Raw genomic sequence first — 16,154 nt, 5'->3', positions numbered from 1 at the left:
ACAGAAATTCCTCTGTTAGCACTAAATATTCACTTTTCTTCCCTGCTTTAGACCCAGTAACAGGTAGCTATGTATCTGATGACTAGCAAAAGTAGCATGAAGATACAGGTGGTTAGTAGTAGATTAAGGAGTTTGGAGAAAGTATATTTTTTAAAAACTATATACATACTTATTCTTTTCCTCCTTTCCACATACTAAGAGAAAAGGTGGAGGCAATGCAAACTATTTATGAAGATTTTTTGTGTTTATTACATTTACTTTAAAGATTTAATTGATCTCAGAATTTCTGCTCATGAGCAAAAACTTGATTTAAACAATTATTAATCTCCATTATGATTAACTGAATGAAAAGGGAAACTTAAGCATGTATAATTATATAATATAAATTTGTAATTTTATACTCTAAGTAAATATTCTTTAGTTAAATGTAGCAATGCCTAAAGCTTTAGTAACAGCTATGGCAACAACATTTGCTATTTTCTGAGTTGTTTGCAGACCATGCAAATTAGCCTGGATTGTTAATACACTGCAGTTCATTGAAGAGTTATTATGTTTTACCAACTAAGAGTGATTTGACAAAAAGATGTTCATGCAAGAACGTGTGATAAGAGTACTCAGCATAAATCTCCATCAGAAGGGCACATTAAAAGCATGCTGAGAGAACAAGTCACATACTTTCAAGCAAAAGCTAAAACTGGCTCAAGGGAAGCTTGCTCAAGTAGCAAAATTGCATATATAATTATATATATATATCACTCATATAAATGAAAACTGAAGAATGTACTTGCATGCAAGAAATGAGTGCAATGAAATCTTTTCTATTTTTTAATTTGTTTATATTTATTTCCGCTTTGTTTACTTTGTTTCAACCATTGCTAACTTAAGCTTTGTTTACTTTCTTTTGATCATTGCCAACTTACCTGCCTCATTTCTTTATTCAAGAATTAAGAACCTACAAATGCTTCATTTACTTCAAAATCTGGAAAGGATTTCCCAGTCTGTCTACAAATATCAGTCTCTACACTTGGACTTCTTTTAACCTAAGACTTTGAGGAAAGCAATTAAATTCATTTTCTGGAAATAGAATATTTGTTGATGTAGTCTCCTCATTGTTATTTAAGACAACAATGCAAGTATCTGCAGTAATTAGAATTCTTTAGGAGAAGCCAAGCCAGCAAATAGTTTTGTCAATATTTCCACATTTAGTTATTTTTGCTTTATTATTTAGATCTTTGATTTTAGTGATTTAGTCATTAAACAGTTTCTGATTTGTCTCCTGTGGAAAAATTTAGTAATATTTCCCTTCTGTGTTAAATTTACATCTCTACAGCTCTTAAATCTCTACAGCTATTAAAGAGGAAGGTCTTCTCAATTTACAAGTCTTTCTAATATAAATTGCTTTTACAAATTAGCTTATCTTTTATTTCGGGGCCAAAATTTTTATATAGAGGTAAGAGAAAGATCAAGAAGATGATTCATAATATTTTTAATGCACAAAAGTTTGGGTATTTTTCAGTTGTTTACAAAAAAATATGCTCTCTCTTTTGTTGCAAAAATAGTTATTCAGATTGTACAATTTAAAGAATCTCAATACTTGATAGAAAAAGATCTTATTCTCAGTATGTGTCAATAGTGAATTTATCGTTTTTAAAGTTTCAAGTGAAGTTTGAATGTATTATTAAATAACATGGGTCTCTCTTTCTGTGGCAGAATTTCCTTAGCAAAATTAACTTAAAAGAAATTCACAGAAAAAGAGTTATTTCAATAATGAGTTTTTATTAGAATTTCTTTTTAAGTTGGTAACTTCAGAATATTTAAAAACTACAAGGACAGTAGGCCTTGGGATTATTTATGAGATAAATGTCTCAAATAATTATGATAGTTCTCAGAAAGTATGATTAAAAGATTAGTAGACCCATTGGTTGATCATAGCAGCAGGAAATAAAAACAAATATGTAAATACCTTTAACATTTACATAAATATAAATTCATCACTTTTTTATTGCCTGTTTGTATGTCTATTTATTGGTGTTCAGTCTTGTGTATATAAACCACATCTGAAATGCATTTTCTATTTTTTATAGTTTGCTTCTTCAAAGGTAGGCAATGCCTTTTACAAGTCTGACTCTTTTATATACCCCTGTTCATCCTCATTGCAGACAAACGAATCTGACTCAAAGTTACTATTTCTCTGGGTTGTTACACCACTCCCCCACCACCCCATAGAGTAGTCAGGCAATGCTTGAGTGTAACAACCACACATTCATGCATATTAGCATTTTTTATTTGTCCTTAGTCAACTTCCTCTCCTGCTTCCCTCAGTGACTTTCCCAAACTGGTACCTGTCTCAAAACATTAATCATTCACTGTCCTGTCCTACTCAAACTCCCTACATAAGGAGGCAATCCTGTCTTCTAATTTACAAACAAAATTGAGATTATCAGGCTGGATCTCCTACTTTCTATCACTACCTGAAAACATCTGTATCTATTCTCATCTAGTTTCTTCCAAACTTCAGAGGTATCCTTGTCATACCTCTTAAAGGAACTTGCTTAATCTTTCCTTATCTTCAGTATCTCAACCACAGCCTGATAATCTTATTAAAATTTCAGAGATAAAACAGTTGCAGATGATAACAAGGACCATAGTGTGGCCGTGGAATCTAGAATGTCAGGGAACCCAGAAAAGCTATCCGACAACCTACGCTGTCCATTCAAGCTCGAGGCAGGGCTTGGGGTAAAGAGCTAGAGTATGAGCCAGATTCAAAAAAATTCAATGAATGGGGCTGTTAACCTGCAGCAGGCAGCTGAGTGGACAGTTAAGGATTACTACTTGGAAACAATATTGAGAAGCCTGGAGAATACTAATAATACTGAGGTAAAGGATAATTAACTATAGAGAAATGCCCTCAAGGAAGAGCCAAATATCCCTTAAGTGTAGTGGCAATATTATGTGAGCACATAGGGCAGTTACATGTTTAAGAATCTATTGAAAAAGACTAGGAAAGGGGCAATGATCAGCTAGGTCAGTGGGGAAATAAAACAGATAAATATGAGGATAAGATTTCCAAGGAAGGTGGCCAGGTACAGTGGCCCATGCCTGTAATCCTAGCTCTTTGAGAGACTGAGGCAGGCAGATTGCTTGAGCCCAGGAGTTTGAAACCAGCCTGGGCAACATGGTGAAACCCCATCTCTACAAAAAACGAACAAACCAACTAGCCAGGCATGGTGGCGTGCACCTGTAGTTTCAACTACTTGAGAGGCTAAGGTGGGAGGTTGGCTTGAGCCCAGGATGCAGAGGTTGTAGTGAGCTAAGATTGTGCCACTGCACTCCTGCCTGGGCAACAGAGCCAGACCCTCTCTCAAAGAAAAAAAAAAAAAAAAAGACTTCAAGAAAGAATATATGACTACAGAAGAGGCCAGCATTTTTAGGGGAGGAACCAAAATGTTAGGGATGTGGAAGCTTGGTGGAATGAACTGGGTTTAGGAATTTAAAAGCTTATAAAATAGCTGTGTGTTCTTAAATCTGAGGATTTTATATAGCGCTAAAGCCTGGTTAAGTTAGTAGCTGTTAGCATAGTCTATATATTCTGTAAGCCCAGAAGTAGACATTTGGGTACCCTATTTGTAAAACAAGAGGGGTTTGTGTGTATGTGTGTGTACATTGACAGATTTTTATCTGCAGTCAAAATGAAACTGGCGTTTGTTTTTTTTGTTTGTTTTTTGTTTTTTTCTTTTTTATTACTTGGCATTTGCTAATATAGCTACTCCTGGAGGGAGGAAAGGGGAGAATATGCTTTTCCTTGTATTAGTGAAATAAATAGTTATAAACTGGTACCGTGTACTAAATATCTATTTGGTGCTAGTCTCTGTACTAACTGCATGAAAGATATTATTTTATTCTTAAAATAACTCTGTAGAGTAGGTTTCATGATCTCCAGTTTTATGAACATTCAAGACAAATGGTTCTGGCACCAGATTACTTAGGTTCAAACCTCTGTTGGCACTTACTAGCTATGTGATATTAAGCAAATTGCTTGATCACTGTGTTTCAGTTTCCTGTCTGTAAAGTAAGATCATTATAGTACCTGATCCCATAGAGTTGTTGTGTAGATTAAATGAGTTCATGCAAGTATTTGGATCAATGACTGGCTTCAGTAAATCCTCAATAATTGTTGTTATTTTTGTTATTGTTACAAATCAGAAAACTGAGGCCCAGGGTTACCGTGTTAGTCAGTGGGAAAACTGAGATATGAACTCTGGTTATCTGGAAGATTTAATACTATGCCATGCTCCTTTTCATTTGCTTTTTTAAAAAATTGTGTTAAAATATATATAACACAAAATTTGCCATTATAACCATTTTTTAAATATACAATTCAGTGGCAGTAAATACATTCACAATGTTGTAAAGCCATCATTACTAATTACAAAACTTTTTCATTGCCCCAAATCTGTAACCATTAACCAGTAACTCTCCACTCCCTCCTTTCCCCAGTCCTTATTAACCTGTCTATCTCTGTGAATTTGCCTGTTCTAGATATTTCATATAAGTAGAATCATACATATTTGTCCTTTTGTGTCTGACTTATTTCCCTTAGCATAATATTTTCATAGTTCATCCATGTTGTAGCATGTATTATAACATCATTCCTTTTAATGGCTAAATTATTTCTCTATATGTATATACCACATTTTGTTTATCCATTCCCCTGTGGATAGACACTTGGTTGTTTCCACATTTTGGCTACTATGAATAGTGCTGCAATGAATGTTGATGTACGAGTATCTGTTTGAGTCTATGTTTTCAATTCTTTGGGGTATGTACATAGGAGCAGAATTACTATGTTGACTTTTTGAAAAACTGCCAAACTGGTTTTCTTTTTTTTGAGACGGAGTCTCGCTCTGCCGCCCAGGCTGAAGTGCAGTGACGCCATCTTGACTCACTGCAACCTCTGCCTCCCGGATTCAAGCGATTCTCTTGCCTCAGCCTCCCAAGTAGCTGGGAATATAGGCGCGTGCCACCATGCCTGGCTGCTTTGTATTTTTAGTAGAGAAAGGGTTTCACCGTGTTAGCCAGGATGATCTCAATCTCCTGACCTTGTGATCTGCCCGCCTCTGCCTCCCAAAGAGCTGGGATTACAGGCATGAGCCACCGTGCCCGGCTGAAAAACTGCGAAACTGGTTTTCGTAACAGCTATACCATTTTACATTCCCACTAGAAATGTACAAGGGCTCTAATTTCTCTACCTTTTTGCCAACACTCATTATTTTCCTTTTTAAAAAATAGCGATTTGTGATCATAAGAAATACATATTTGGTCATTGTCCCTGGTTCTTGACACAGAGCTTCTAAAACTCTTGGAATTTCCTGAGTGATAGGGGTGATAGGAGAATCTTTTATTATTCATATCATGCCCCTTTCAACCATGCCTGAGTTTATACTATTAAGGTGATCTCTTGGGAGGCTCCTAGATCATTTCAGGATGGGGGCCAGTTGTCAGAGGAACAATCCATGTGATTAGAAAGTTGGAGCTTTCAGCCCCACTTCCAGACCTCCAGAAAGGGGAGAGGGATGAGGAGCTAGAGATTGAATGTAATCACTAGTGGTCAGTAATTGAATCAATCATGCCTATCTAATGGGGCCTTCATAAAAACCCCTAAACTACAGGGTACAGAGAGCTGCTGGGTTTGTGCACACATAGAAGTGCTGCGATTGTGGCATACAGAGAGCACATGGAAGCTCTATGCCATTTCTTTGCCCTGTGCATCTCCTCCATTTGGCTGTTCCAAGTTCCGTGCTATATAATAAACAGGTAATAGTAAGTAAACTGTTTTGTTTAGTTCTGTGAGCTTTTCTAGCAAATTTTCGAATTTGAGGATGGGGTTATGGGAACCCCCTGACCTTATAAAGCTAGCTGGTCTGAAGTATGGGTGGCCTAGACTCACTATAGGAATCTGAAATGGGAATAGTCTTGTGGGTCTGAGCCCTTAACTTGTGCTAACCCTGGGTAGTAACAGAATTGAATTGAATTGTTGGACACCCAGTTAGTGTCCAGAAAGTTGGAGAACTGGCTGTTGGTGTGGAAAAACCCCACACATTGGATGTCAGAAGCGTTATGAGTAGAAACAGTTCAGACCATCCTCATAGATACGAAGTGGTATCTCATTGTGGTTTTGATTTGCATTTCTTTAATGACTAATGATGTTAAGTATCTTTTCATGTACTTATCGGCCGTTTGTATTTCTTCTATAGACAATGTCTATTCAAGCCCTTTGCTCATTTTTTCACTGGGTTGTGTTTTTGTTGTTGAGTTATAGTTGTTGTTTATGTATTCTGGATATTAAGCTCTACCAGAGAGATGATTGCAAATATATTCTCCCACTCTGTCACTTTTCACTTTCCTGATAATTTTGCACAAAAGGTTTTAATTCTGATGACCATGTTATCAATTTTTTTCTTTTGTTGCTTGTGTTTTTGGTGTCAGATCTAAGAATCCATTGCAAAATCCAAGGTAATGAACATTTACTCCTATGCTTTCTTCTAAGAGCTTTACGGTTTTATATTTTATTTTATTTTTAATATTTTAAAATTTTAAAATATTTTTAGTTAATTTTTACATATGGTCTGAGGTGAGGAGTCCAACTACATTCTTTCCTATGTGGAAAAGTTGTCTCTGTACCATCTGTTGAAAAGACTATTCTTTCCACACTGGATGAACTTAGCACTCTTGCTAAAACTCAGTTCACTATGTAAGTGTGGGTTTATTTCTGGACTTTCAATTCTATTCCATTGGTCTGTGTGTCTGTTCTGTGTGTCAATCAACTGCTTTGATTGCTATAGGTTTATGATAAGTTTTAAAATCAAGAAGGGTGAGTCCTCCACCTTTTTTTTTTCTTCTACATTGTTTGCTACAAGAACATTTAGATTGCTAGCCATAAGAACTGTAATTTGCAACACAGTTATTACCTAGGCTTCACTAACTTATTCCCCAATAGAAAAAAAAAATCAGTAAGAAACTTTATTTATAATTTTGCAATTGATTTGTCTTATCACCTTAGGGTCACTTTGCTTGAAGCAAAGCTAAAATGGGTGTGGGGCAGAGACTGCTACCAGTGTGGTCATTATTTAAGCATTTTATTTATTTTAAATATTCATTTCAATGAGAGGATGAGAGGTGTTTGTGTACAAAGCTAGCTTAAGTACATCATCAGGATGTTAAGTGATCATCAGGAGGTTTTTTTTGTTTGTTTGGTTTTTTGTTTTTTGTTTTTGTTTTTGTTTTTGAGGCAGTTTTACTCTGCTGCCCAGGCTGGAGTGCAGTGGCACAATCTCAGCTCACTGCCACCTCCACCTCCCAGGTTCAAGCGATTCTTGTGCCTTAACCTCCTGAGTAGCTGGAATTACAGGTATGTACCAGCATGCCGAGTTAATTTTTGTATTTTTAGTAGAGACAGGATTTCGCCATGTTGGCCAGGCTGGTCTTGAACTCCTGAACTCTTGAACCACCTGCCTCAGCCTCCGTAAGTGCTGGGATTACAGGCGTGAGCCACCATGCCCAACCTGTATCATCAGGAGTTCTGATCAAAGAGGCCAGCCAAACCAACCCAGAAAGGCTTCCATTCTGCTACAAACACGTGTAACAATGCAGGAGGGAAAAAGTGTTATGTCAACAGCAACCACAACAACAACAAAAATCCCAGCTCAAAAGAATGAAAGGGAAATCTCCAGGTGCTAGACAAGAAAAGGAGCTGGAAGTCAGAGTGGGAAATCTTAGTTGAAAACAGTGGATCCACAGGCCTACTGGGTAGGCGTTTAAGAGCTGTGGAGTGACGCTTTCAAGCCCTGGGAATGGCAGTATGGCAAGGGTGGAGCCCCTCACATAAAGTCAGACTCCTTAAAAAGGCTATAAAGCAGGGATTAGAAAAAATTTCACTCACTGAAAGAAGCAAGAATGCATATAGTGTGTTTGAAATCCCATAAAATAATTGGAAGAAAACGAATAATCGAGAATTGGCAACCTCAGCTTACACCTTGTAAGTATATCTAACTATGAAGAGTGAATTTACACTGCTTCCAGTGAGGCAGGAACTATTTTTCCCATGCTAAGAAGTTAATGTTAAAAATTGTGCTGATATCAAATCAAATTTAAAAAATTAAGTCCAACTACATGTTGTGATTAATAAAACTACACATAAAACTAATAACTACACAGAAGTTTTCAAAATAAAAGGATAAGGCAAAAACACATGTTTGATTGAACATTGCTGATAGTCCACTGTTTTACCTACAAAAATGGCAATTTCATATTACCCAACGAATAATGAACAAAAGAGCACTAGTGGAACTGTTAGCGGTGGCAGGTATCCAAGTTACCTGTGGCGAATCTGTACAGGTATGTAGCAGCCTCTATTCTTGCCACCTCAGAAGAAAGAATTCTACTGAGGGTCATAAGACAGAAAAAGAGACGGAGGCAAGTTTCAGAGCAGGAGTAGATGTTTATTAAAAAGCTTTAGTCCGGGCACGGTGGCTCAAGCCTGTAATCCCAGCACTTTGGGAGGCCGAGACGGGCGGATCACGAGGTCAGGAGATCGAGACCATCCTGGCTAACACGGTGAAACCCCGTCTCTACTAAAAAATACAAAAAACTAGCCGGGCGCAGTGGCGGGTGCCTGTAGTCCCAGCTACTCGGGAGGCTGAGGCAGGAGAATGGCGTGAACCCGGGAGGCGGAGCTTGCAGTGAGCCGAGATCAGGCCACTGCACTCCAGCCTGGCCGACAGAGCGAGACTCCATCTCAAAAAAAAAAAAAAAAAAAAAAAGAAAGGAATATATACTTGGAAGAGGCCCAGGCTGGCACCTTGAGGTCAAGGCCCCATATAACCTTGAACCTAGCATTTTACATGCTGACTTACTTCCACCGTCTTGCACCCCTTTCCCTTCATTCTTCCCTTATGCATGGTGCCCTGCCTACGCTTGGGAGGTGAGCATGCACAGTATGTTTACTAGAGTTGTACACGTGTTTACCTGAGGCTTTTTCTTCCCTTTTCTGGTGGAATGCCCCCAGAAGGTCATACTCCTTCATTTTTGTCTCTTAATGCGCATGCTCGAGCCCACTTGCCCAGTTCCTGAAATCTTATTGGAAGCTGCTGATTATCAATTTCAGGTATTTTTACCTATTCAGAAACTGCCTCTCCCTGGCACTGGCTGTGACCAATTATCATTTTAGAAAGACAGTGTGACAGCTGCCGGACCATCACTTGATGGTTGCCTGATGTTCCTTTGTGAGTAGGGGAGCCTTCTCCTGCTCCACTCATGCCTGGCTAGCTACCTACTGTAATAGAACCATTATAATTTCAGACTCTTGAGGGAAAAGCACTTCTGGCGATAAGGGGAAACTCAAGAACAATAAACTAAAAAGATAAAGTAATGATCTTGAAAGCGTTTACTGATGTCTCTCTCTCTCTCTATATATATAGCAAAAACTGTATTACAAGGAGAAATGGACAAACCTACCCTAGAGAAAACCTGGTGTATGTCCACAGAGACATGTACAGCTGCTCATTTCAGCATTGTTTATAATAGCAATTATTGACAAATTAATACTTGTATAATCTTAAGTACTTCTATCAGAAGTTATTAGACAAAAAAAATAAGGTGGAGAAGAGTTGAACAAGCAAACAGATATAGAACCCTTTTCAACAAATAACAGTATGTGGTTGTGTTGTTTAACAACAGGGATACACTGTGAGAAGTGTGTCATTAGGTAATTTCATCTTTGTGTGGACATTGTAGATTATAGTTTCACAAACTTGGATGTATAGTCTACTACACATCTAGGCTGCGTGGTATAGCCTGTTGTTGCTAGGCTATGAACCTGTACAGCATGTTACTGTACTGAATAGTGTAGGCAGTTGTAACACAGTGGTAAGTATTTGTGTGTCTAAACATATCTAAACATTGACAAGGAACAGTATTATAATCTTAGGGGACCTGTGTTGTCTATGTGGTCCATCATTGATGTAAACACCATTATGTGGTATGTGACTGTGTTTTTGAAATACTTAACAAATCTTTCCTAAATTCACTACATCCTAGGCCATGAAAGAAGTCTCATCAAATACCAAAGAACTAATAACATACAGATCCCATTCTCTGATAACAGTGTAGTAAATTTAGAGATTGACAATAAACACAAAGCCTGAAAACTCCTTATGTTTGGAAGCTAAAAAGAGTGCTTCTGAATGATTCATTTGTTCGGAAATCACAGTGAGGAAAACTTGTTCCAATAATATGGCAGACTAGACTAAGAAACAACTAAGAAACTTGTATAAAATGTGCAATACATATTTTAGGTACATTAATATACTAGGAAGAAAATAAAGAATTAAAGAATATTCAAAGGCCAACAACCAAAGAAAAGGAGAAGTTCCAGGAATTAAGCCTTGAGGGTATTTGATGAACCCAAGACTCTTGAACTTCGATTTTTCATAGGCCGACACAATGCAGAGGATGAAAGCAAGGCGCAGGGCCCTGCCCAAGCAAAATTGGAACTCTAATTAGAGAGTCTCTGATATAAACCTAGGATTCCCAAAGGACTTCACTCACAAAATAAGAGACAACTAGAAACAACCCCTAGCATAGACTTGTAGTGAATCATTAGTGGATCGTGAAATGAATTATTTGGTCACCATTAGCACTGGTTGTTTTAAACACTGAATATAGAAATCCTTCAATTAACTTTTGTTTCAGTTTTTTTGTGTTAGGGTGTATTTATCCATGAATGTGTGTGTGAGTGCACTTGGTTGCATTATTTTTTACTGTTCTCAGTTCTTAAGAAAACTTAAAAGCTGCTACCCTAAAGAAAACCTAGTACATGTGCAACTGCTTATTTCAACACTGTTTATAATAGAGACATGTACAACTGCTTATTTCAACACTGTTTATAATAGCGAACTACTGGAAGCAACCTATGTTTCTGTCAATAGTACGATAAATAAATAAATATAATTTTCATACAGTAGAACATTATCCATTAGATAAAATGAGCAAATTACACCTGTTATATTAGCATAGATAAATCACAAAATATTGGGTGGCAGGAAAAAATTGCAGGTATAGGTATAATTGAGTTTATTTTTTTCAGAATACATATCACAATATGTTGTTTGGGAATGATGGAGACCAACTTTAGTGCAGTTGCTTCAGAGGACAAAAAAATTGAATGAGATTGAGAAAGTGTTGCAAAAATTGATACAAGCTCTCCAGCTGTGTGCGTTGTGTGCACAGGCATGCGAGTGAGCTTTTTCCTTAAATGAATTGAAAGTGAGCATGACAAAATGTTAATATATGGATGCTAGGTATTTAGGTATTGGTTATATTATTTTCCGTACTTTTATAGTGTTTGTAATATTTGACTTTCTAAAACATATATGTAAGTGGATAACTTGTACTTTTCTTATAGGGTAGAGTCTTTAGGGAAATGATGCAAGAATTAAACGTTTAGGTATTCTTTAGTAAAGCGCATTCGGTTATATTAATGCTTGTGTATTATTATGCCAACTTTAATTAGATGAAAGGTATATAATTCCATGAGTACGTTAGTCAGACTGGGAAAGAAAAGGTATGGCAAAGGAATACAATATAAAATCCTAAGTATGATGGTATTTTTATATTTACTTAGTTTGGTTAAAGATATTACTGTATTTTTAGAAAGGGAAATAGAATAACTCAATACTTTGAAATCCATAAGAAGTGGTCCCCAAAAATGCTTATTGAATAAGGAGTTCTGATGAAGAAAGGAAAAAGTTCTTTCTCAGTATTGCATTCATGGAAAAGTATAGGAAAAATAACCAAACTACTACCAACTGAATAAAAGTTAAAGCTTTCTACACTGTATTATTGAAATTGTAACTTATTGGTTACCGTGAGGCAGCAAAACATACAAAAATACATAATGTATCTTTAGTTTTATCATTCACATTTTTTTTGTTTGTTTCACTTAGCTGGTCACCTGACTTTTGAATGCCGCAATTTTCTCCGAGTAGACCCTAAAAGGGACATAGTTTTGGATGTCAGCAGTACAAGTAGTGAAGATAGTGATGAAGAGAATGAAGAACTGAATAAATTGCAGGCATTACAGGAAAAAAGTAAGCAATATTTTTTTTTCCATACTTTAGAAATGTTTGTAAATGTCATATCATGCTTTCCATTACACTTACTAAGATCTCTTTTGTAGTTTATGTAAGAGCTACTGCATAGGAAACAGGTTTTAAATACTGTAAGTTTCTTGCCTAAAATTGAACAGCTAAGCAAGTACAGATCCAGGAGGCAAGTCTATTTCTGACACACAGCTTATGTTTTTTGTTGTTGTTTTTTCCCCATCACATTAGGATATGTGTCAAATGGCTGAAAAAGTATGATTTAAGATTTGGTTTCTAGTCCTATTTGGCAATTTGTTTTAGCACGTGACTTTCACCAAGTCACTTAACCATCCTGAGGCTCGGCTGCCTTGTGGGATAACACAAAATATTGGATTGTCAAATGATGCTCAGGCAGATCAGCGATGTTAGCCAGTATCAAGCTTCACTAATAATTTCAAGTATACAAGTGATCATGAGGCATAGGCAAAGCAGAGAGTTCTGGGCATGTCAGTACAGCTCCCCAGGTGTTTCCTTTCTACTTCAGAACCCACTCTGATCAATGTTAACAAGAAGTTTCTTTATTACTTCTACCAAAGAAAGTTGATTTGGTCATGAAACATACTCATTTTATGCTTGGGTAGTTACATTTTCCAGGGAACTACACCCCATAAATCCATAGATTCCAGGTTTGTTTACTATCAGCAATCTCAGTTACATCCCACTAAAAGGATGTAAATAATAATTATATAAATGAGGATTCTGTGGCTAACAGATATCATTTATTTTTTTTCCAGGAGATCTGTTGTTAGTGTGTTTCAGAGAGATTTCTCCAGGTCACTCTCTGTCTTTCCTGGGTATATCCTCCTCTCTCCCTAGAGAGAGAGTGAATTGCAGACCTATTATTTAATCCTTTCTTTCCCACGTTATGTATAAAATAGCTCATCTGTGCAGTGGGGTTTTTAGGAATAAAATGTGATGCCATAAATTAAACTACTTTGTAAACTACAAAATGCAATATGATAAATATCACTCTGAAATAAAATATAACTTATTTTAATCTTAGACAAGGAATGAGAGTTATAAATTTTAAATTCATTTTAGTTTAGATTATCAATGAACATTAAACAATAAACTTTGTTTTTAATATCAAGCTTTCCATATTATGTCCAGTTAAGTGAAGAGGTCAAATGTAAGGTGCTAGAACAAGCTGAAAACGAAAAAGAGGCAGAGAATCCCAAAGAGGGCAAACAAGAATCATATTATATATGAGTATATACAGCTTCAGGGTAAAGACAGTTGATTGAATACACACAGTTTTGTTCTCTACTGAAATACCACTAAAATGACAGATGTAGAAAAAAATTTAAAGACATAAACTCACAAGGGCAAAGAAAATGAGTTAGGAGGGAATAGCAGTAAAATTTTGGAAACTGAAAAGCAGATGGGTGATAACTGATTACACTCTTGAAAAAGCCAAATTCTTTAGCAGTGTGGAAAGCTGTGAAGTAACCCGATATATATTCTAAAATCCCCTAAAGACATGATAAATAATATCCTTGGGTGCCTCTGGCTGAATATAAGGCTAAAAACAGGAGGATTGGTTTCAAGTCTGCAGGAGTTAAACCCTCAGTCCCCTTCCCCTGTGAAGTCAGATGACTTCATCACCCCAGCAGACTACTGGAGGTTTATTTTCTAGACAGGGTAAAACATAAGTTCTTTAGACTGGGACACACTAAGATAGCTGAAAACAGGGAGGAAGTTAAAGGCTAAGAACTTTCCAGCCCTCTTCACCTATTTGGTTCCCAGACATATATCACAATTAGTCTAGGAAATACTTCACTCAAATGAGTCCCAGAAAGAAAATGTCTAAGAACTGAATGACATTAGTTTTACAATTGAAAAGGTTCCACAAGTACCAAATACAGAGCTAAAAATAGACCCACACAAAGGCACACCATTATAAAACTTCATATCACAGGGAACAAGGAAAATATAATCCAGGCTTCCAGGATCAGGGATTAAACAAGTCATCAGTCAAAGATCAGGAGTCAGAATAACTTTCCACTTCTTTGAAGCAGTCCTGAAAGCTAATAGATGTGGGGAATGCCTTCACATTTTGGAAGGGAAGTTATATCCAAGTCAGAATAATATTCTCAACCAAATTATTAGCCAAGTGTGAAAACAGAATAAAGTTGTTTTCAGATATCTTCATTTTAGGTTGATTTTTATATATGGCATGAGGTGAGGGTACAGTTTTATTCTTTTGTGTGTGCATATACAGTTGACCCAAGACCATTTGCTACAGACATCATTTTCCCATTGTGTGTTCTTAACACCCCTCTTGGTCAGTTCATCATATATGCATGCGCTTATTCCTGGACTTCCTCTTCTGTTCCATTGGTCTGTGTGTCTGTCTTTATGTCAGTACAATACTATTTTAATTACTATAGCTGTGTAATATATTTTGAAATCAAGGAGTGTGATGCTTACAGCTTTGTTCTTCTTAAGATTGCTTTGGCTATATGGGGTCTTTTGTGGTTCCGTATACAGTTTTGGATTATGTTTTATATTTCTGTCAAAAGAGCCATTGGGATTTTGGTAGGAATTCCATTGAATCCATAGATTGCTTTAGATAATGCAGGCATTTTAACAATATTTTTTCAGTCCATGAACACAGATATTGTCAAATGCTCTTTCTGCATCTACTGAAATATTCATTTGATTTTTAGCCTTCCTTTTCTTAATGTGGTGTTTCACATTTCTTGATTTGCATATATTGAGCCATCCTTGTATCCCATAGATGAATCCCAACTGATCATAGTGGATGATCCTTTTAATGTGCCGCTGAGTTTGGTTTGCTAGAATTTTGCTGAAGATTGTTGCATATATGTTCATCAGCTGTATTGGTCTGTAATTTTATTTTCTTAAGGTACCTGTGTCTGGCTTTGGTATCAGGGTGATGCCAGCCTTGTAAAATAAGTCTGGAAGTGATCTCTTCTCTCCAGTTCTTTAGAAGTGCTTTAGAGGAATTGGCTTAATTGCTCTTTAAATGTTTGGTAGGCTTCACCAGTAAAGCCATCTAGTCCTGGGCTTTTCTCTGTTGGGAGGATTACTGACCCAATCTCCTTACTTGTTACTGGTCTGTTCCTATTTTTGATTTCTTCATGATTCACTCCTGATACATTTTATGTTTCAAGGAATGTATTCTTGTAAGTTATCCAATTTGTTGGCATATAAATGTTCCTTGTATTCTCTTATATAGTTATATATTTATATAACACCCCTTTATATTTCTGTGACATCACTTATACTCTTTTTTCAGTTCTAATTTTGACCCTCTGTTTTTTTTTCAGTTAGTCTAGTTAAAGATATGTCAATTTTATCTTTTTATTTAAAAACTCTTAGTTTCTTTGAGCTTTTCTGTTGTTTTTCAAGTCTCTATTTCATTTATTGTGGTTTTTGTTGTTGTTGTTGTTCTAGTTTCTTAAAGGTATAATGTTTGGTTGTGTTTTTTCGAGATCCTTCTTTTTTTTTTTTTTTTTTTTTTTTGACAGTATGAACCACCTCACTTGGCCCTCTTCTTTCTTAATAAAGTCGTTTATCATATAAATTTCCCTTTTAGTACTGCTTTTGCTGAATCCCATAAATTGTGGTGTGTTGTAATTTCATTTATCTCAAGATTGTTTTTTAATTTCTCTTTTGATTTCTTCTTTGACCCAATGATTGGTCAGGTGTGTGTGGTTTAATTTCTACATTTTTGTGAATTTTCCAGTTTTTCTTTCATTACTGTTTTACATTTTCATACCATTGTGGTCAGAAAAGATACTCAATATGATTCCAGTCTTCTTAAATTTGTGAAGACTTATTTTGTCGCCTAACATGCTCTGTTCTGGAGAATGTTCTATGTGCTTGAAAAGAATGTATTCTGCTGGTGTTGGATAGCATATTCTGTATATTTTGTTTTCATTAGAACCAGTTTCTCTATAAAACCTAGAAAGTAAACTCCTTATCCAT

General features: G+C 36.2%; 1 protein-coding gene across 3 annotated transcripts in view; it reads left to right on the top strand.

Moving 5' to 3' along the window:
* SREK1IP1 (SREK1 interacting protein 1) overlaps positions 1-16,154 on the top strand; it is a 50,763-nt gene that overhangs the window by 14,394 nt on the left and 20,215 nt on the right. For all 3 annotated transcript variants that reach the window (XM_005557004.5, XM_065546316.1, XM_073993513.1), the window contains one exon: positions 12,003-12,146. In XM_005557004.5, coding sequence (XP_005557061.1) covers positions 12,003-12,146 — 144 coding nt within the window. The remainder of the gene's footprint in view (positions 1-12,002; positions 12,147-16,154) is intronic.

The sequence above is a fragment of the Macaca fascicularis genome, chromosome 6, assembly GCF_037993035.2.
Source record: "Macaca fascicularis isolate 582-1 chromosome 6, T2T-MFA8v1.1".
In the NCBI taxonomy this organism is placed as follows: Eukaryota; Metazoa; Chordata; class Mammalia; order Primates; family Cercopithecidae; genus Macaca; species Macaca fascicularis.
This window is presented reverse-complemented; position numbering and strand designations above follow the sequence as displayed.